Below are 23,128 nucleotides of genomic sequence, written 5' to 3' on the forward strand. Positions count from 1 at the left end.
CTGTTCCTCCTTTCCTCCTCCTCCCATCCTGCCTGCCTCTTTGCACCACCATAGGCCTGGAGCCGCTTATTCTCCTCCCTCTCATTCCTTTGTGAAGTCTGCCCGGAGTATACAGAGAGGAGGGAAGGAAGGGAAGGAGGGAGGGAGAGAAGGAATAAGAATGGAGGCGAGAGAGGGAGAGAACAATAATACCACAGCACCGGCAGGCTGACCGCGACCAGACTGTGTGGCCATATAAAAGCAGCCACTCTATCCAGGAGAAAAACAAGCCACTGGCCAGCAGCAGTGGAAATAACAATCTCAGCTCGACTGAGGGACAAAGGCTTAGTCTGATTCTTCTAAGTGCAGCAGCAGAGTGAGTGAACGGATGAGGCAGCACCAGGCAGGGCAGCAGGGCAGTTATTAGCATTGTTTAAATCTGAAGAGTCACATGCCTGTTTACTCAGGAGAAAAGTGCTCTGAGTCAGGGATCTACAGGGGGAGATGGAGAACACAGGACAGACATAGGGCCAGATGAGAAGAGCTCTGATGAATGAATTGAGCAGTGCCCCATCAATATAATTCATTTGGCCTCTTTCATCATTGAGTCACTCTGCAATATCACATTATGTGTGATTGTGAAGACCTGCTATGCGAGGAAGTAAAATGTCATTCATGAATTAGGGAGGGAGGGAGGGAGAGAGAGAGAGAGAGAGCGCGAGCGAGCTTAGGTAAATGTGACAATAGATAGACCCAGCAGGGAATATGTAGTGATTGGTTTATGATAATGTTTGACTTCTTATTGAATGCTGGCTGAATCTAATAAAAAGAAGCTAGAGACAGCAAAAATAGCACTGTATTACAGCAGCAGGAAGTCTAGCTTGAGCTGCATTTATCCTACTTTCAGTGTTTACTGCCCAGGGAAGAGCTGGCTGCTCCCTTTCTCACCACACTACATACAGTTCAAAACAACTGTTAAACTGAGAAAACAAATGGTGACACACCTCATACCCCCCCCCCCCCCACACACACACACACACCCACTCTATATTAATTTGCTTTCCCCATCTCCCTCTCACACACAAACATGGTTTATTAGTCTAACTCTCCCTATTCTCACATAAAACACAAACTAAAACACAGCACAACTCCCTCTCACGCAATGGCATATGGTACATCCATGCACGCACCCACACGCACACACTATATATTTTCCCTCTCCATCCTGCGAACAGATAAAAATATCTTATTGGTCTAGCTTTCTAATTCCTAATTCAAGCACACACAACTGTTTTAAACATCATAACTCTCATAATTGCACAGGCTACTGTATCTCACACACACACACACACCAGTTTTGGCATTCCCCTCTCTGGCCCAGTATGGGTCAGTTATTTCATGCCCTTCCTCACAGTGTCTGTCCAAGGTCCAAAGCTAATCCCCTGTGTGTCTGTGTGTCTGTGTGTGTGTGTGGCCCTCAGGTCTACCACTCGGGACAGCGTGATCAGCACAGTGTGTGCCCAGGACACCCACAGAGTGGACTGTGGGAAGAGGGAAGTGAACTAGGGGTATGGTGTTCGGAGCACAGCTAATGTTGATGTTCTAATAATGTAAACATACACACATCAGACACAAACAATTCACTTATAAAACATTTTTCTCACAAAATGGTGGAGAAGGTGAAGGATGACAATTTGAATGTAGACAAAACAAACATTTTGTTCGGGGCCTGTAACATGGGCTTATCTGTAGGCTGTTTTGAAATCTCCACTACCACACTATCATTCAAATATATGAACATATCGGCAGCTTTCAGAATTTAATGTAGATCTTGCAGAAAACCGTGTGTAACTGGGGCACAAGCCGTGTCAGCCACAACCCCAAGGTTCCTAGAATACTGGCCATGTGACCCTGTAAAGGAATGCCTAGTGTGGTTAAGACTCTTAATCCACCCTTGTGGTGACTTAATGCTTAAACAAGATACAGTATGCTTTATGCAGTATGTATGCTTTGGTAAGAAAGGAGAACACACACCAGGGTTGGGGTCAATTGACTTTCAATTCAATTAATTCAGGAAATAATCTGAAACTATAATTCAATGTTTGCAAATAGAGCCTTTATTTTCAATGATATATCAATAATGTAAAAACGAGGGTCTGGTTACCCAGACACAGTCCTGGACTAAATCACACTGTCAATGGAATTTTTTTACATCAAAAGTTACATTATTGAATTATGAATTCAAGTCACTTCCTTTGAATTGAAATCGAATTGACCCCAATCCTGACACACAGACATATCCACATAAAACCTGTTGAGCACAGCTGTATCTAGTCTAATATAAATGTGATTTCAACAAGAAGTGGATCCTGTAGAAGGGCCATGGCCTCAGCCACTGAATACAACCAAGCCACCAATAATAAACAGACATCTACAGTGCCTTTCGTAAGTAATGGTCAGTAAGTAAAGCATACTATGAGATTAAAGTATAGATGCTCTTCTTTTATTTGATGGTATTTGTGTATATATTGGTTTCACCATTCAGAAATTACAACACTTTATGCAGAGTGCCCCTATTCCAGGTTACCCAAAAGTAAAGGGACAAATGGCTTGACAGGTGTCTCTGGTTTGTCAGGTGTGTTCCGTCACATCATTTGTACAGTCATAAGAAAGCTCTCAAAGTCTAGTATTGATTCTAGGCTTTGTGTTTGCCTTTGGAGTCTCCTACTGGTGTCAACATGAGGACCAAAGAAATGTCAATGAAAGTCAGGGAAGCCATTATGAGGCTGAAATATCAGAAACAAATCAATCAGAAACATAGCCAAAAACCTTAACCCTACCAAAAACAACAGTTTGGAACATCATTAAAAGGATAGAAAGCACTGGTGAGCTCAGAAATTGTAAACAACCCCTGGTAGGCCAAGGAAGACTTCTACAGTGGATGACCGAAGAATGCTAACCATAAAAAAAGATCAACTGTTCCACAGATCAGGAACACTCTCCAGGTGGTAGGCGTGAATGAGACTACCATTCACAGAAGGCAACAAAAACCTTTAAATCCTATTGACGAGGAGACTTAAGGCAAAACATCCTCAAAACAAACATCAACTGAAGACGGCTGCAGTACAGACCTGGCAGAGCATCACCATCGAAGATGCATCTGGTGGGGTCAATGGGTCGACTTCAGGCAGTTATTGCATAAAAATGACCAAATACTAAACATGAGTGCTTAATTTGGACATTTGATGAATCTGTCCCATCACTTGTGGTGGCCTAAAATATGGGGACTATGTCTAAAAAGTGTTTCTGAAGGGTGAAACCAATATGCTTCATACAATCTTTTGGAGTGTAGAGCCAAAAGAAGAACAAATGCTTCATTACGCAGGGCACTGCAGCTGAGATAAGGGACTGTAGAGGGGGTAGAGACAGCCACAGAGAGACAATGGCATTTTCTGATCAGCTTCAAATGCCTCCTCTTCAGAAGGTTAGAAAGTGAAAAAAAGAGTAATAAAAAGAACAAAGTCGTGTTCCTAGTCCTTGAAACAAAAGGGCAGTTTCCCACTGCAATGCAAATGAGGCGCTTGGGCTGAAACAGTCTTTTGTCTTGCCAGGGCCATTAACAAGGAGGGAAGTGCCTCTCTGGACTATACGACTGCTTTGGAACTGCCGCATGACTCACCATACCAAACCCATGGCACGACTAACTCACATTGGTGAGAGTCCAGTAGCACTTTCCCCTGAACAGAATGACCACAGTGACATTTACATAAGTACAGTTCGTAGGAGGTGTCTGTATGGGTGTTCTGTGAGCCTGTCTTCCTCTTCGTTCCACAGATTCTACTGATGGACCAGATCCTGGACCTGATCACACTCAATAAGAGTCACTGTCCCTGCAAATGTGTTATAGTAATGAGGTAGAATGCAGCTGTAACAGATTAAGGAAGTGTGCATAAACAAACACTCATAAAACACACACGTAAAATAACATGTAGTCAAATACATCCTTTTGTCCTTTTGTATACTTGGCCAGTGTTACAGGAAGCAGAGCCCCATGGGTCTGTCTGTCTGTCTGTCTGTGTCAATCAATCAATCATTTATTTGTATAGCGCCTTTTACAAAGACAATTGACAACAATACAAACAATAAATACAATATGAACTAACACCGAACCATAGACCACCAAAAAGCAAGCCAAGGATAAACTCCCGAGAGACAAGAAATACATGGAGGAAGAAACCTTGAGAGGAACCAGTATGTGTGTGTGTGTCTTTGTGTGCACAGTGTGACAGGTGACTGGGTGACATTTGGGGGACAGCTGAGCTGTGTCTGTTCACCGGTCACCTCTCTGTGCCTCATTGACCTCAGATCATTCATACTCAGGCAGGACGGTCCTCTCCCCTGATCAAACACTGGGCCCACAATGGGGCAAAAAAACACAACCACATCAGACAACCTGACTTAAAAGGGGTTGAATTACTACATGAAAGCAAAAAGGTATTTTATGATATTGCATGGCGAGCATGCCTGGATATACAGTATGATATGAAAGTGTAAATAAAGCTGCTGTTAGGGTTAGTTTATGAGAATGCTAGTCTTGTTCCCAGATACTTCTGTTCAAATGCGCAAAAGGTCTGGTAGACCAACACGTTAAACTTGGCCTTCATTAAGCTAATAGAAAGACCGTCGAAAACAGACGGTTGAATTAAGCCAATGGCTATCAACCAATCATCTCCAACACCTTCCCCTAACCCCCTGTTTACGTTCCCCTGGTATGCGCTCACCTACTCTGCAACGTTGACATTCTTTGATGCTATTCTGTCACGAGTATGCAAACTGTAACATCAATAAAGGATGTACAGAGGATTTGTTTGAGACACATTTTTGCTTGCTTGCCAACAGGTTATGGCAAAAGCCTAATCTACCAGGCATGGTCAACACTGGTCTGTGATAAGACCACCACCATCAATGGCCAGACAATCTGAGTAAAATGTCCTTTGCTGTTGATAATGGAGGATCAAGCCAAGATGTTGCAAGACAAAGGGATACTTGCTACGATCACTGGCACAGACAGACACCTGAGTAGTAAGATTGCAAACAGAGACTTCAGGATGGTGTTTGGTCTTTTTTGTACTCGGTGAAGCCATTATTAGCTGGCTTGCCCAGTACAGGGGTAATGTTTTTGCTAGTTCACCTCATGTTCCTTCCTGCTTTCTACCTCCATTTGGAGTGTGATTCGCTAAAATTAGATAATGACAAATCCTTTACTTAGTAAGGTCACTCCCACAGAGTTCTATGGCCAGTCCCACTAAGGCCACAACTTTAAGTGGTTGACATTCCAGTCTTATCTGCGCTGTGCGCAATAGTCTGGGGACAAGGTTATGAACATAGATACAACTTAGCACAACTACGTGCATGATAGCAGGCTATCTCTCTGTCTGTATGTCAGGGGGTGATAACCTGGCCATTCTAAAGCATGATAACCTGGCCATTCTAAAGCATGGATTGTGCAGACATGAATGACAACTTGTTCAAATGCCCCGTCACTATGGAAACCCTTCACAAAAGCATCTCAGCTATTCACACAGAATAACTGAGAGCATAGAAGAAAGACAGTGAGAGGGCAAGAGAGGACGAGAGAAAGAGAGAAGTAGACTCTAGTGGTGGAGCAGGAGGGAGAGGTGGGGAGAAGGAGAAAGGGGGAGAGGACAGCATGTTAGTGTGAGAGAGCACCAAAGAGAGCTTCAGAGAGAGAGAGGGGGAAGAGAAAGCAAAAGAGAGGAAAGCCATGACAGTGAGAGAGACAAGGACATTAAAAAGGGGGAGAGAGAAGAGAGGAGGTACTCGGTATGGCAGGGATGGCTGTGTGAAAGGCCCAGAGGATGACACACACAATAACAGCTACTCTCCCAGATAACCCTCTATGCTTCACTCAGCTACATGGTTTCCTTGTGTACCAGCACAATGTGATCCTCCACAGGCAAGTGCACGCACACACACATACACACATGCACACACACACACACACACACACAAGCCAAAAAGCCACTGCACAGCTCTGTCACAAACAAAGAAAACTTTGGGTTACAGTATGTAACCCTGGTTCTCTGAAGGAGATGAGGGAGACTTCTCACTCTGGGATATGCACCCTTGCATACCCTTTTTGTTGAAACCTTATTCATGAAACCTTAATCACACCTGGAACATTCCGGGAGCTCTTTGCATGGCTGACCCCGCCCCAGCCAGCTTATAAAAGCTCATGCACAGTGCACCCATTTCATTCTGGGAACCACCTATTCACGAGCCTGTAAAAGGGGCAAATCCAGTGAGATGTATCTCTCATCTTCAGATAACCGGAGCTATATTCCGTAGTGGCTGCAGCATAAATCTCAGAAACAGAGATGCCCTTGAACAGAGCCCAAGACGTAGTGGAATTCGCCTGAACTCCCAAAGAGGGCTTTTAGAACTGTACGCCTCCACTATACAGTGAAAGACACTGTTTGGATGGTGCCCTACCCCGTATGAGGTTGGGGAAACACACAAACAATTGACCACACCCCCTGAATGCCTCAGATCTGTCCTTGTAAATGCATAGTGTGTGCACCGGACAGAGTGATCAGATGCCTATCCTCTGGAGAAGAATTGGCGGGGGATGAAAGGAAAACAGTTCAGCAACATTGACTACTGTACGTCATAGAAATGACTTTGGGACTGAACGCAGCGTTAAGACGTATCACAACCCTATAGTCACTAGGGGCAAACTGAGTGCATGAAGGATAAACCAAGAGCGCATGGAGGTCGCTACCGTAGTCAAGGCTAGAAACAATGTCTTATAAGACAAAGTCTCAAAGTTGACTATCACCAAATGCTCCTTTGAATGCTTGTAAGGGCATCGAGAACCAGAGGCAAGTCCCAAAATAGGACAGGTGGCCTGGAGACTGGATGGATGCGACACACTCCCATCACAAAACGACAGAAAAGGGGTGTGCCCCTAAAGTCGTTTCACCAGGACCAACATTCTGTAGCACTAAAAAGGCACCACACCCCGCCTCTCAAACCAACCCTCAAACGCCCTCCACTTGAGGTTGTGTAGACTTGCTGTGGGGAGGGCTCTAGCACCCTGAATCGTGGCTATCATGATCGGGGCCAAGTTGGCTGAGTGTAAGTCACAGGCTACCCATAGATCCATCAACTCAGGGTGCAGGTAGAATATTTGGTCCGGCGATTGGGAAAACAAGTCCCTGTGCAAGGTTGTACGTGTGCTATCTCTGCCTGCTGAAGTCCGCGTATCCTCACTCTGTTCAGAGTGGGAAAAATTATGCTGATAGGAGGGAATGCAGTGTGTGGTTACTAGTGAGCCAGTGTATCCACGCCCAGAGGAGCATTGTAATTCTTTATCGTTAAAGATAGACGGCAATGCGTGTTGTCCTATGATGAGTAAATATCTATGGTGGCCCTGCTGTGATGTTTCCATCTCCTCAAAGACATCCAGGTCGTCATTCACCTGCTAGGGAGCCTCCACACGACAGTAAATCCACTCAAACAATGTAGTCTGTGTTGCTCTGAGAGACAAATGATGGTCACTGCTCCAAAGCAGCAGTTCCTATGCTACGGCCAGGATCTGCTTGGAGCGCATCCCTCCTTGACGGTTGACGTACGTCACTGAGGACGCATTGTCCGACCTGACCAGGACATGAAGTCACTGTAGGAACGGATAAAGTGCCTGAGGGCTAGTAACAGTGTAGAGCTCGAGAACATTGATATGGCGTGTATGGCTTCGGACTTCAAAGGCAACGCAGTGTGACACACCTCTGTCTCCTTCTTCTTGGATTCAACCCTGGTCTGCATGTTGACCATGACCTGCCTGAACAGCCCTGAGGGGTCTGTCACGGATACATTTCCTCTCTTTCTCAGTTTAGTTTTGTCAAGCCAGAGAGCCCTCTGGTTGACGACAGCCAGCCGCATCACTCTGCCAGTAGCCTCAGTGGAACTTGAGGGTCCTGGTTGTGTAGTCAGCAAGGAGTTGGAGCGTAATAATTTTATCACGATTGACAGTGGCCCCATCGGCCAGGGACTCAAACAGTTCCTTAGCGGGAAGGAAGGCTGTGGCATTGATGGAGCGGGCTGCCTGTGCAGATGCTTTGTAGATCATGTCAGCCATCATGAAGGAGGAGGCAGTTGTTGCCTTTGGTTGAGGTACTCAGCCAATGACACCTCGATGGGCGGGAGGTAGTTCCAGCACACTGCCTCTGCATCAGCCATATCCAGGTGGCTTTAGCCAGGTCTGATGATGCTGGAAGTGAGGGGCTTATCCCACGTAGACTGAATCAAGGATAAGCAGTCTGCGATAGGGCTTCACCTGCTGAGGTGACACCATCCAGCCTAGCCTCTTTGTGGGCGGAGGGGGCCCAGGAAGCTCAACATCGAGTTTCACTGCAGCACGCCTGATTGCTTCCAAGAAAGCAAAGTCAGGGACAGACTCATCACCACACTCACTCACCTGTGTAACAGGTTGAGCAGAGGGGAGGGCCTCTTCTCCAATAGCCTCGTCCATCTCTCCCTCTGAGAAATCATTGTTTTTCATTGTTGGACACACACCATGAGAGATTGCTTCCATCACTCTCATAGTGAAAAAGGACCTCCGCCCCCATACACCAGGGTCCCCCAGCGCTACAGCGGCGCTCACTGGGAGAGGAGAATTGCTGTGAGGATTCGCAATCTACACTCTCAGCAAACTTGGCCTGCTGCAAATTCCTGACCTTGAAATGCAAGCAATGCTCGCAAGACGAAGAATCAGAGAGCGCATCCCTCCGTGTTCCCAATGCTTTTGGCGGCATGTTCGATCAGCCCGGAGGACGAGACGGAGAGAAAAGAATGAGTGGAATTTGCCTAAATGGCTATGTAGTGTCATGAACTGTGTATGCTAGCTACCTCCAAATGCACACAAACAAGCCAGTAGTAACACTTGTGTTCTGACACACAAATTCAAGTTGAACCTGAAAGGAAAGAGAGAAAGTAGCCAGGTAGTGGTTTATATTACTAGTGATTTATATTACTTTATACATCTAGCTTAGCTTCATAGAGTGTGCTGAAGCTAGCGAGCCAGGCTAATAGCAATGAAGTGAGGGAAGCAGGCTAATGGTTGTGTACTGTAGGCTAGCTAGCTAAGCAATGGTGCAACCAAGTGTTACCTAGTGTGGAAAACATCAGGGAGCAAATTAGACTTCCTTTTACTTGGTGTAGTAAAAACAGGTCTTTCACTTAGTGTAGTAAAAGAGGGAAGCACTTCGATGGTGGTGTACACAACGAAAGCTTACCCACCAGCTGGCAACTTGCATGACACCCGACGGGCACGAGAGAAAGCAGACTAGTGACCAATTCAATATCTTGTTTGCGAACGAAACTAGAGAGAACTTTAGTAAGAGTGAAGCCTGAATCAGAAGGATTCCTGTGAAGAAGAATAAGCAACTTAATGTTAAGCTAGTTAAGCTAGGTTCTATCAGAACACTGCTGACGGACTTGCGAATAAGCGAGTGAACAGTGATAAGAATGATTTTATAAGATGGCTGGGGCGGGGTCAGTCATGCAAAGCGTGGCGTGATTGAATAGAGTTTCAGCTAATAGTGTACGCAAGGGTGCGTAACCATAGTGAGATGTTGAACTGAGTCAACTGAAAGAGAACTGTCCTAACACTGTTTAGGCACCACACAGCAAATTAAATAGGACTGTGCTCTAGTAGAAAAAACATGGTGTTAATTCGAGCAAAGCACTTTTTATCCTGTGACACATTGCCTTCTTACTGGAGAGAAGGTCTGTCTTTGCTATATATAAGAGGCACCATTTGGGTTCACAGTTGACATTGCCTGATCTGTAAAATCTTTACTGTAAACATATTTACCTCTTCTCAGACATTACTTCACATACAGTATGATATCATATGGAATGACTGATGAGATCAGGCTGGATTGAGTGCGTGGAGGCACAGGCTATAACAGATAGGTCCCCACACTCCTCTGCTATGGCTGAGAGCCCTGTAATGCTCCATCCGTGAGCTTGTTTGCTCCAGTCAGTTTACATGTACCCTCAGTGAGAGCCTGCTGATGGCAGTGATGAGGACGAAGGCAGGGGGAATGGCTGCAGTGTTTTCTGGGGGGGGGGGGTGCTCTGAGAGAGGGACGAATGCCAGTGACGTGAGCAGGATAGAGCAAAAGGGACTAGAGGAACCATTTCCCCTGCGGTTTGTCTTGACACAGATTTGAGACTGCATCTCCCAGGATTATTACCCTGCACCCCCCTCCCCCCACACACACACCCTCCCATCACACACACACACACCCTGCGGGGTCCATTCCCAGCCACCATAATATTGCATTTGGGTTTCCTGCCTCTCTCTGTAGATGGGCTTGATATGAAGCAGATTGGTTTCTAACTGACTGAGGGGAAGGATGCAGGGAGAGGGACAGGACGAGGAGGAAGGAGGGAGCAAATTCACTTTGATTCATCTCCACCATTCGCTTTGCCATTTGCAGGGTATGGAGTACTTTAGAAGGCATCTGACAAGCGATAGCAAGGGCTCCGTTGGAGCAACCTCGTTAGTGCAATCACTGTCAAGAGCAGAGGAGGGAGGGGAAGGAAAGGTAGGAGAAAAGATGGGCGCAGAACAGAGAGATAGAGTAAGACCTATAGAGAGAGAGATGAAGAGGGTTTGAGGAGGATGCCTATTAGCCCTGAAGTCCTCTCCTGTTTTCTGTTGTCTAAACCATTGCTGCAATAATCTCAATTCAACAGACTATTCATGTGTATCCATGCTTATGTTTCCCTCCCACGTTTCCTTGTAAGTAATAACAACACCTATTTTTAAATAAATAATACGTACCATGTGGCTCTATAAATTGTTGATTGCACTGCTACAGTACTTAATAGACACTGTTCCCATAGTGTACTTGTTAAAATATAATTTCACTTAGCTGGAATAAAAAACATTTATATTCTGTTAATTTTCTCATCATAATTGAACACTAAATGCATTTTCACCTCTCCCTTAGTTCTCACATCCACTGCAATCTTGTAAAGAGGGATAGTGAAAGACTACATTATAAAAGTACTATCTTAACCATGTGTGCTGTAACCTTTGGTAAGGTGTATTACACACATGGCTAAATTAAATAGTGGCAGTATTCATAAGAATGGAGATGATTACACTTGGGGCTTTACTTGGAGTTTGTTGTTCAGTTGCTTAGCTACATGTAGGTGCTTCATTGCATAATGCTAAGGGTGGTACAATTATTTCTTGTGGAAACAAGGAAATTGCTTTTCATTTCTTCATAATAACACTCATCTTCTGACTGAATACATTTCCAGATGCATCTTAATCTGATTAAAGATGTTCAGTGTTATTGCGTAACAGTTGAGTAATAACCTAAATAGTCTGTCTTCTTCAGTCCCGTCAGTGCTTGGTAGAACCACCCACATTTCTGCCAGGCACTAAAAGCTCTCTGCATGAGCAAACCCTTCAATCTCTCTTATTTCCCTCTCACTTTGCTTTCATTGCTGTCCACCTCAGAGCAAAATCCACTCACACTCACTCTGAACAACTCTTTCTCTCCACTCCTCTTCCCTTGTCTCTCTACTGTTCTTTCACTCTCTCTCCCTCTTTCAGAGCCATGTGAGCAGGCGACCCCCCTCAGCCCTCTCTATCCGAGCTTATCGTCCACGTGGCCTTGAGCGGATTACATTCCTGACATCACCGTGCCAGATGTTTACGACTAAAATAGATAGAACAACAATCCTCGTCCCAAAGTCAAACAACGGCTTTAGCCTAAAACTTAACACTCCCTTGCTACAAATGTTCACCCTAGAGTTTAAGCAATCAAACTGCCCCTCTGCCCTCTCTGGCATTACTTTCCTCAAGACCCTCATCACTCTCTCCTCTCTGGCCCTCTCTCTTTTACATGACCCACCACACTTCCTCATTGCCTCAATAAGGAGCATAAATCAACTAGCCCTCTCTCCTGCCCTTCTCCTCCCACTTCTCCATTCATCCTCTGCTTGGGTTTTGTCATCTACAGCAACATACATATGTCTCTGGCTCTCTCTGTCCAGTGAGCCAACACAGTGATTAAATAGCCGATAAGTCTCCAGCTGGAACATACACATTAGCATGATTAAATTGGCCATTGCCTGTCCGTTTATAAAAAAGGCTCTCTATGCTGGGTGGGAGGGCTCTCTGGCTGAGAGTGGAGTGACAGAGGGAAGAGTGTGTGTGTGTGTGTGTGTATGTGTGTTTGTGTAGTTGTCAAAGCAGAGAATGGAATCAAGGTGGGTGGACATTTCTGGAGCAGTGCTAGCTTTCTGGTGGGGAATTTCAGCTTGCTCAGGTAACGGAGTGATCTGGGGCAAGTTGGTGGGGAGAGGGGGTACTTGGGATAAATAAGGGGTGGGGTGGGATCTGGCAGCAGCCACACAAGAGATTTAGGGCTTATTGAATGTTAGGCAGGGCTCAGTTTGTTTGGAGCAGTAGGCCTGTGTTTTCCGAGGGCTGCATTCTGTGGCTGTTGACCGTTTCCCACATTGTGTTGCATTCTCAGCAGTTTACAAGAGGAGGATTAGACACAGGAGTGTGCCTCGTTCGTCTGCTGGAGAGCACGGCCGCTTAATCTCTGCACTAAGGAAAGGGATTTGTGAGAAATGACCTGTGCTCACTTCACTCTCTCTCTCTAACACACTCTCCCTCTCTAAGTCTACCAAAAACCTGGTGCTGCATCCATCCCTCCCTCCTCTTCTTTCATTTTCTTGCTGGCTGCCTCTGTGCTCATTATCATGCAGCTCCATGTGGCCTCTCCTCACAAGGTCTCTGGCCTGGGCATGTCAATAAAGGAGTCACAGTAACATGGCATCACAGCAAGGCCAGCAGCGCCCGTCAGTGACATTTGTCTCAGCAGCCTGGACTCCCCAATTAATGAGCAACTTGAGCAGATAATTGTTGAGCAAGCAAAGGAGAAAGAGGGAGAGTGGAGGAGATGAGGAGACAGATATGGGAGGAGGCATTGAGAGGGCGGGAGGGGGTTTCATTTCAGCATACAGAGTATGTGTTGTGCCATTACATAAATATACAGTCCAAAGTATTTATCAAAAGTATGTCAAATGAATATACCGAAGGTAGTGTGTCAGTGTGAGGGACTGGGTCAGAAGTGTGTTGTGTCTGGATGGCAGGAACCGCTCAGTGGTTGCTGACATTGAGAGCAGTGGGGGAGAACGGACGGAACATTATATCACATTCATTCAGCAATGAGATGCTGGAAGGGTGGGGGGTAAGGCTACACAACATCGTGAGAGTTATCTGTAAGTCACTTCACAGAGGGACAACAGCAAGGGCAACTACGAACACAGTCTCTCAGAATGGAGAAAACAGTCCAAACAGACTCCACCATAGCCTTCACAGGAAGGTTTAGTGGATAGGGAGGAGCGGAATGGAGACAGATGGAGAGAGAGAGACAGACAGACAGACAGAGAAATGATAGGCTACAACACCCTAAGGGGGTTAGCCAGCCAGGCTGTGACTGAGTGTGTGACACAGGGAGCTGTACTCCTGTCCCTCAGCACAAACCCTGCCTGCTTCCCATGACCTCCAAGGATAAGGTTAAATAGATTGCTGTGCTGAGCCACCCCCTGGTGTTTCAACAGATGTCGAGCAGCAGGAGAAGAAACACCACGCACACATCCGCATTAGCCTCTCTAATGCTCAGAGGTGGAAAGTAACGAATTACAATTACATCTACTTGAGTAAGATATTTCAGTACTCTTTCCACCTCTACTAATACTCCAGGCGATGTGAGGGCGGACATCTTTGTCAGGGGAAAATTATGAATGCAATTTTGATATAATTATATGTCATTAAGCTCTGCTCTGCCTTCGTTCTGGCTTGGGGGTGGGGGAGGGGGGGGGGGGTGTTCAATCAGATGTGGGAAGAGTATAACTATATAAGAGTATAACTCACGTCTCTATGGAGAGGACACACTTTTTTTTAATAAGCTCAGAGGTAGAAAGTAACTAATTACAACTACTCGCATTACTGCAATCAAGTAGATTTTTCAATGGTTTGTACTCATTTGTCTGTAATTTTAATTTTTCTTGAGTTTCCTAGACTATAACTTTTACTTGAGTAACATTTCACTTAAGTAACAGTACATCTACTTGAGTAAGATATTTCAGTACTCTTTCCACCTCTGCTAATGCTCCAGGCGAAGGCGGCCATCTTTGTCAAAGGAAAATTAAGAATGTAATTTTGATTTACTAAGATCTGCTCTGCCTTCACTCTGGCTTGGCGGGTTGTGGGAAGAGTATAACTCCAGTGAAATATGCTGGGGCCAACAGCTAATCAGTCACGTCTCTATGGAGAGGACACACACAAAGCAACACGATGGTGCTTGCCGCGAGCCTGACAAATCCCCACGTCCTTGCATGACTGAGCCGCAATGTCTGCCTGTCAGTTTCCAGCCCTCAATAATAGTGCAGCAGTGCTCAATAGATTTCTGAAACATAAGGACGGTATCTGATGAACATTGAGGGTGTGAGTTGGAGGGGGGGTGTTGGTGGAGATGACTCGCTGCTCAGAATGCACTATAATTAGCTGTTAACGATCAAATGGCTTTGTCTAAAAAAAACAGCAGGCTATGTATGTATGTAATGCATGGGGCTATAGTCATATCTCAGTAAACTAATGGAGAGCTCAAGTGATAAGTGTTTGATTGTTTTTTAAATGTTTGATCAAAAGGGATGATAAAGGTGTGTGAGAATAGCCTGCAGATCTCTCTTGTGCGCTAATGAAAAACAACCCTCATCCAGCACTCCCAGTTGGTACTTCTTCTTCATAGCAGTAGAAATTCACACATGATGTCATCATGCGACATAATTAGTGCTCAGACTCATGATCTGACAGCTCTCTTACCATGTACGGTTTAATGCACCATCAACGTTGCTAAGGGTAATTTCCCACGGCTGCCTCAATGAAAATGGTCTTTTAACAACTTCTCAAGCCAGATAATGGAAATCTCCACAAGTCATTAGAGGAATCTAATGAGGGAAATCTGAATAATAACAGGGTCATCTCTGTCACTGCTAGATCTCGGTGGGTTCGCATAGAAAGCTATCTCCCAACAAACAGGCCTTGAGCAGATAGAGCACACACACTTTGTTCCACGTTTCACAGAGACGTGCTGAGGGACTAAGTGTCTTGGTGCTTTGGCTCCTGCTAGGCCAGTGTAGTAGGGCTGGCCTGTTCCTTACATAAAGCCCTTTTTGGGAAAACATGTGCACAGTAGTGGAGGAGGAGAAGAGAAATGGAGAGAGGAGAGGCTCAGGGGAGGGGAGGGAGTTGTTTCACTTGCTCTCAGGGAGAGGTGTGTGTGTGTGTGTGTGTGTGTGTGTGTGTGTGTGTGTGTGTGTGTGTGTGTGTGTGTGTGTGTGTGTGTGTGTGTGTGTGTGTGTGTGTGTGTGTGTGTGTGTGTGTGTGTGTGTGTTCATGCGTGCATGTGTGTTTGTGAGTGTGTGTGGGCTTTCACCTCTACTGTGCATTGCGTCAGCATGTCCTGTGCCTTGCTTTACTGTTCGCCGTCCTCCATCTGTGTCACAATGTGTCTAACCTTTATTAATATCCCCCACTTAATCTTCTGGTTTTATTTATATTATTATTGGAAATTACTTTCAAAGAGCTCTTCAATTTCCATCTCTCACCTTCTCTCATTGTCTGTTAGGCCTTCCCTTTAAATCTAACATATCAACTCTTTCTCTTTCTTTCTTATTAGTCACCTGTTAACCTGAAAACAGAAACACTAGGTGGAACTTCCCCATTGCCCTCCCACAGTCCCAGGTGGGACATCCAACAATGCTGCTTGTCCTTAGCCACCTTCTCCTGCAGAAAGTGCTGTTGCAAAGAGCTCACTCACAGGGCCGTCACACAGCCAGTGCACAAACAGCACAGACTTCTCTCTGGGGGTATAGTGTTACAGTGCAGTGCTTCTGTCTCTTACCATTCTGACATTTTAATTTCTCCCTCTCTCCAGAGAAAAAAGGAGAAACTAATAAAGAAGAAAAAACAGGATGGAGTCCCTGTCGCCCTTGGTTCCAGTCTGATTGATACTATTTCCACAGCACGGGGAGAGGAAAGGAGAGGAGATGGAGAGAAGGAGGGAGGGAATAGGGCTAACATGCTCTGTTTTCTCTGGCAGTGGATGGAGTATTGTGCAGTGCTGCTCAGCAAAACAGAGCACTACAGCAGCAGGGCAGGCTGCCAGTCAGCCAGCCAGCCTATCAAGCCAGTCCGCCTCCTGCTCTAAATGGTGGTACTCAGTGCTAACCTGGACACAGATAGCTCCCGGGAAAAGCCTAGTCAAACAGGCCTTTCATTGGTCTCAAATCACAATTGTTCACACAGTACACAAGGAAGTACATGTAGCTGTGATTATCCTCAGGCACGTTCCTATGCGTGTGCTGTGTGAGCTAAGTCACAGAGAATCAAGCAGCTCTAAAAATATAAGCTCTCTCCAAATATGAGCCCACAGAACACACGACCAGAGTAAACACACGACCAGAGTAAACACATGCACAAAGAAACAAACCAACAAGCAGCTGAGAAAAAACACATAAATTATGAGTGAGATTTTGAAACTGGGTCTGACTTGAATGCTCATGTTAGACCACCAGAGACAAAATTCAGTTGAGGATGGGTTCAAACGAAGGAAAGACAACCCTCAAGTAATTTATTCTCCTACATTTTCTTGTGCAGTTGAGCATGTACAGCAAACAGAGGGAAACAACACCCTGCACATAGTTAAACTGGCTCTTTGATTCTTGATTCCTCACTACCTCAGTTTTTCTCTTCTTGTGCAGCAATCCAAAAGAAGCAGATAAATCAGTGTGCCGGCCTCGCCCGAGCCCGCTGATGAGTCATTGATCCTCCGAGACAGATATACTCTTGACAAAGGCGAGAGATTTCAGAGACAGTCACTGAGTCCCTCTGACACACAGATAGACGACGGACAGACAGGGACCGACATACAGACAGAGACAGCCAACAGGAATAACAGGCACACAAGCACTGAAATCCTCCTGGATAAGAACACAAGATACTTTATTCATAGGTATAAAAACACAAGCAGCAGAGATGACTCACTAGGCCACAATAGGAAGCCATATAGAGGCAGGCAGGGGGAGCCAAGATACAGACAGACATACTGACAGACTGGGGGAGAGCCGGGGTAAAGGGGTGGGGGGCCAGACCATATTTTTTATATAATACCTGTTCTCAAATACGATACATTCAATGTCATAAGTCAACTATGAAGGCCTCAAATGATGGTGTGCTGTTTACAAAAGAATACAAGAACAGATTCCATTACAATACTGTACAAACCTAACAGTCCCGGCTAGTACATGCTGCTTAGGAGGGGCCCTGTATAAACGTTCAAGGTATCCACTACAGAGAGGAGCTGGGTGTATAGTATAACACTGCAGCACAGCACAGGATGTTTGCATCTAAGGCTATGCATTCCTGAGCAGCTCAATAAATAGACGGACAAAAGGAATTCACACGACCAATCCTGCTACTGTTAAGACCTATAGTTACTATTTCATAGAAACAATGGGCTCAGGTGTACTACACCATGACAGGCAGGTGCACATGAACCAGGCAGATAAGCTTGACTGTGAGCCTCATGGAGCAACAGCTTCCTCCGATGGGGGACTTGTGCAACCTAAGCTATGTGCAATCAAGAGTGTGTCAACTTGAACTCATTCACTCCACCCTACTCCAAACCGCCCAGAATCTCTCACTCAGAAAAATGACTAAATTTGTGATGAGCTGCCCTGTAAGAGGATTCAGTCACACAAACACACACACACACACAGATACACAAGCTGGAGAGAGCTCAGTGCGCTCCGGATAATTAGAGCGCACACAGTGCCCAGGAGACAAAGCCTTGCATCGTGCGAACGGGACTTGCCTGACGAGGCCTCTATATTTAAATACCAGGGATGAGCAGAGAGCGTGGCTAGAGATGGCACAGCTCCAGTAGACATGCATAGGCTTGGAGAGACACAGCAGAGGAAGAGGGGGTGTGAACTGTAGAAGGGAGAGAGGAGAAAGGCAGAAATGGAGGAAGAGACACACCTTAAGAAAATGAAAAGAATGAGGGGGAATCAGATTTAATCAGCCTGCTCTAATAACCTTTCATTATGTTAGTCATAGAGCAAGAGCAAACCGTTACCGTTGTTACAATACATCACCAATGTTTAGACAGAGGTGAGTCAGTGTTCTGGTGCTTGACTTTGAAGAATGTTTGCAATTGTGGGGCATGGATATAAGGGAGTGTTGTATTTGTTTCTTTGTGTGTGTGTGTGTGTGTGTGTGTGTGTGTGTGTGTGTGTGTGTCTCTCAGAGGAAGGGTGGGGCAGGGCATGAGGATTAGTACCTTTAAATCTGTAAATCTATAATCACAGAGTGTTTCTTGGAGTTAAGAGGATTCACAGGGATACAGCACTGGTCAAACAATTTAAAGCATGTTTTCTGTTTTAATCTACAAGACTGAAGAGCAGGGATGGTTTAGTATAGTCTGTTTATAAAGTGGAGTCAATCCTTGACCTTGATTGACACTACATAACGCTAAAGTTACAAAACCTATAGCCTTGAGAAGACCTTACTAGCCCAGGATAGACTTAAACTGTTGTGCTACACAGCATCACAGCAATTAGCAGTCAAAAGTGCTGAAAGAATATCACGACTAAGCCATGCTGATAGTTGTCATTTGAGTATTGACTGCCTCTCCATCAGTGTCTCTGAGGCGTCTTTAGTACCTCCATACAGTAATGGCAACCTCGCTCTTCCTGGCCATTCAGGACCACACAAAGGGCCCTCATAGGGAGTCATTCAGCCCTACTATGCCAGGATCCATGTAAGGCCCCTGACAATCTCTGCCAACTGGGGCTTTCATTCAAATGCATTGTGCACTATCAGTCTCATCAGCCTGTAAACTAACATCTCCTGTGTCTCATTCTCTCTCTCTCTCTCTCTCTCTCTCTCTCTCTCTCTCTCTCTCTCTCTCTCTCTCTCTCTCTCTCTCTCTCTCTCTCTCTCTCTCTCTCTCTCTCTCTCTCTCTCTCTCTCTCTCTCTCTCTCTCTCTCTCTCTCTCTCTCTCTCTCTCTCTCTCTCTCTCTCTCTCTCTCTCTCTCTCTCTCTCTCACACACACACACACACACACACACACAGATAGACCTTGAAGATGATAAGGACTTGAAGAAAAGTGCCCCACGAGGAGTGCAACCAAAGTACAATTAGCCTGACAACACACTCATTTTGTAGGCGATGGACAAGTTTTTGTTTACATCTTGAAAAGGATTGCCCTGTTTTCCTTTCTGGTTCAGAGACCATTATTTTTATGGAGCAATCTTGTCCAGTCCTCTCAGGAATAATATTCAGATTAAAACATGTTTGTAAACAGAAAATACATACAAAGGTTAAATAGAGCCAACAGGACAAGTTAACTCTAATTTAAAAGGAATCTCTCTCAAACAAGCTGAATCCTGTCAAGTGAAATTAAACTCAATCATGTCAATACATGCACTACAGGCCTACTGGAAGAGTAACAACCGTGGAACCTTGAACTCCAATTTTGAGCCTTGTATAGATTGTACAGAACAATAAACTGTAGTGTGTACACAATTTTGTGATGCTGCTCTTGTTATGTAGACCTGTCTGTTTTGAGCTCAGTGTATGGCAGTGATAACAGCGGCTTGCCTTAGACAGCAGAGCATGAAATGTGCTGAACTGAAGGCTGAACAAATTCCAGCTATTCGGTATTGCATTAATCCAATGTGAGCCATATCAGCAAATGCCTAACTGTGTGATGCAATTCTCTCGATATATCTAGTACCAGATTTCTAAAATGGCTGACCACCTCCTGAGCAGATGTTTTCCCCCTTTTCCATGACACAGAGTTGTACTTCTGAAGTTAAGTATGTATCTCATAGTATTTTTGTAAGTATAGGAAATGAAACTCTTGCCTATCATCATGATATAAAAAAGGGACACACATTAACTGGTAATGGGATAAAAGGGAACAAAGAACCCAAGAGCTATGACCAGGGCAAACCCCTCTGTAATCATGACTGCCAGCACAAGGATGCTCAAAGCCAAAGAAAGCCGGGGAATCACAGTTAGCCATCAACACTGGAACACACACAGGTATTCGAAAAAACAATCTTAATAGTTTACCCAGCTAGAATCTTATAACAGAAACGTTAAGAGAAAAACAACACCTTTGAAATGGTAAAAAAGCAATTGACAGAGGAGAAAATAACTATCCATTCTTGCAGCGGCAGGTCAATTTGCTAGTGTGTACTGGTTTGAGGGAGCATATAGAGCTGTGGGTCTCCAAACCTCTCACAAGCTACTCATAACATTCAGCTCAAGGTCCAGGGGAGTGTGTGCAGTTAGCATGTTAGAACAGCAATGTGCACCTCAGCTGTCTCTACACGACCGTCAGCACACTCCACTCCTCCTAGAAACGCCACCAGCAGCTCTACAATATCTACACCTCACAGCAACAACCAACACTGTTCCACAAGGGGTCAAACCCAGAGACAGCTCAAATGCATAGTTGGAGATCTTCCCCAAAATGAACTTTTGAGGAATTGAACAATGGGTAATCCATTAACCTGAGCAAAATAGACAATTACAAATATTGACTATATTTTTTGTTTAATAAAAGGCACATCAAAAAAGCAATAATTCAATTTGAGGTGATAGGCCTATCAACAATAGGCCATGTAGATGTTCTGGGACCATAATATCCAATATTAGACTATGAAAGAAAATACAGAAATTGCAAGAGGTCTGACATAAATCCAAGTAAAAACATTTGGTCATTAACTTGTCCCTACAATATTGTATTAACATGCTGTTGCATAGTATACTGGTAATTTCTTTGTAATTGCATATTAATGTAGTTGAGCGGACTGTGTCTTATTAAATTTGTGTAACACAAACCACTCAACTCCATATGCTATGTAATCATTGTTACTACAGTAATTGTATGTTGTTACTACAGTAATTACAAAGTAACTGCTACACATATATAGGGGCAATTTAATGTAGTGTTACCAAACATTCCCTGATAGGCATGGGTACACAATAAGTGCCAAAAGGACACGTCGTATCAGAATCGGGACATCAGATGAGCCAAAGACCTAAGGGTCATTTGGAGCTGTCCACAATGCAACATGCCAATATACTGTAGTGCAATGTTATTTTCTTTGACTATTGACCATTTAAATCTTGATCCCTCGAACAATCATTCAGTTTTAGCTAGTCAATCTTTAAAAATGTGTGTAATGTAATACTTCAATAATAGGAATATCATCAAAACATTATATTATTAGTTGAGATGACTTCACCATAAAATAGATTATTAACAAGTCATTTAACAACCGAGTCACACCACCCTAGTCTCATTGGGTTTTGGGTCCATGCTTCTGATCTTATAAAATGAAACATGATGGCTGTGTTTGAGATTAATAATAATCTTCACTGAATATACTTTTGAAACGTTGTACAGTTCCACCTAGTGCCTCTAAGGCCTGACAGGCCAGTTGCCTTTCATTTGATCCCTACAGCAAACCTCTTGCTACAATTCCTGCAATTGGCCCACATTGTAATACAGTCATTCTAAAGCAATATACAATAGAGGATGGTGTGCTTCATGTGATCTATGCTAAAAATCTGACGATTAACAGGAATAATAGTCTAGTCCACATAGGACATATGGAGCATACTGTGTCGCTGTAACGATGTCAGATAATGTGAGCCCCCCTGAAATTACAGTGAAGCCTTATACATTAAAACGACCTTGTAAGCAACAATATATCATCTGTATGCTATAATGTTCAAGCATTATTCGCTAATGAAGAACGATTTGATTATCCACTTTTGCAAGTTCGCAGGATGTAATACAATGATGTTTCCTAAAGAATTCATACCTCAATATAGCCTGCCAAGGCTGGAACTACGATGCCCAAAATAAGGACAGATATAGCTGGGACTGAACCCATCTTCCAATCTCCGTTGATACGTTTGTGAAATTATCCTATGTTGGAAAGGTGAACTCCAGAAATAAAGAGGAGACGAACACGGTTCCTAGAATTATTCGTTGAGGTCTTGTGATGATCGGAGGAGGTCCAGTGCTGCTTCTTTTTCCCGAGATCGACAGCGAATATACACTAGGCTTGAGGAGTGCGTGTGTGTTTCTCTCGAAAGGTGAAGTGTGGCGCGTCTCTTCTCCACTCCTCTCCAGATTTCCCTAGTCTCAGAAAAAGTAACACATTGCGCCGCCAGGCGTCTGGTGACAGTCCTACCGGATATGAAGTCACTACTGTACAAGATACTGCCAAAACCTACGTAAGGAGGGCTTAATGGCCATGGGTCGTTCAAGACAAGTCGGAAACTCGGAAATACGAGCTCCTAGTGGGAGTAAATACATTTTAACGGCCCTCCAACTCGTAATTACAAGTGGGAATCTTGGGGATCATTCTCGAGCTCCGAGTTTCCAACCTTTACTTTCCTGACGTCATGTCTACAAGACAGTAATCGCGAGCATGGCAGGATTTTCTAAAGATTATGCGCTAAGTGAAGTGGACATATAATAGCAATGATTTTAAACCTAGCCCTAGGATGTTGTATACACTCTGCAGTTTGTTTTCGTGCATGAGATGCGTTTTGGAGACTTGTAAAATTGAAAGTTAAAACAGTTATAACTGTCCAACGTTAGCCATCACCTATGGGCGTTCATGTTCTTTAGCGTTTTCCACCTTTAATCATTTGAATGCTCCGAACTCGGAGGTCTGAGATCACCTATGCGAACTGCGAGTTGGTCATGAATGCACCAATAGACCCTCACGGAGTGACGTTCCACGGTGGCCACACCTTCCACTGGGGTACGGAAGTGCGGTTTCCAATGGGGTTTTCCAATGCGTTTTCCAGTGGACTACAATTGTCTTTGAACTATAATGCAGGTGATTGATGGTGATGACATCTAACTATTTTGATAATGACACCTAAGAGCAACTGATAACTAAATAATAATGACAACTAAAAGTTCATT

The 23,128-nt window shown here is 44.5% G+C and overlaps 1 protein-coding gene across 1 annotated transcript in view; it reads right to left on the bottom strand.

Moving 5' to 3' along the window:
- aplp2 (amyloid beta (A4) precursor-like protein 2) overlaps window positions 1-22,317 on the bottom strand; it is a 48,433-nt gene extending 26,116 nt beyond the window's left edge. The window contains exon 1 of the mRNA XM_083695568.1: window positions 22,008-22,317. Coding sequence (XP_083551694.1) covers window positions 22,008-22,079 — 72 coding nt within the window. The 5' untranslated portion in view covers window positions 22,080-22,317. The remainder of the gene's footprint in view (window positions 1-22,007) is intronic.
- Window positions 22,318-23,128: the final 811 nt, after the last annotated feature.

Source organism: Argentina silus (genome assembly GCF_951799395.1).
Source record: "Argentina silus genome assembly, chromosome: X".
NCBI lineage: Eukaryota > Metazoa > Chordata > Actinopteri > Argentiniformes > Argentinidae > Argentina > Argentina silus.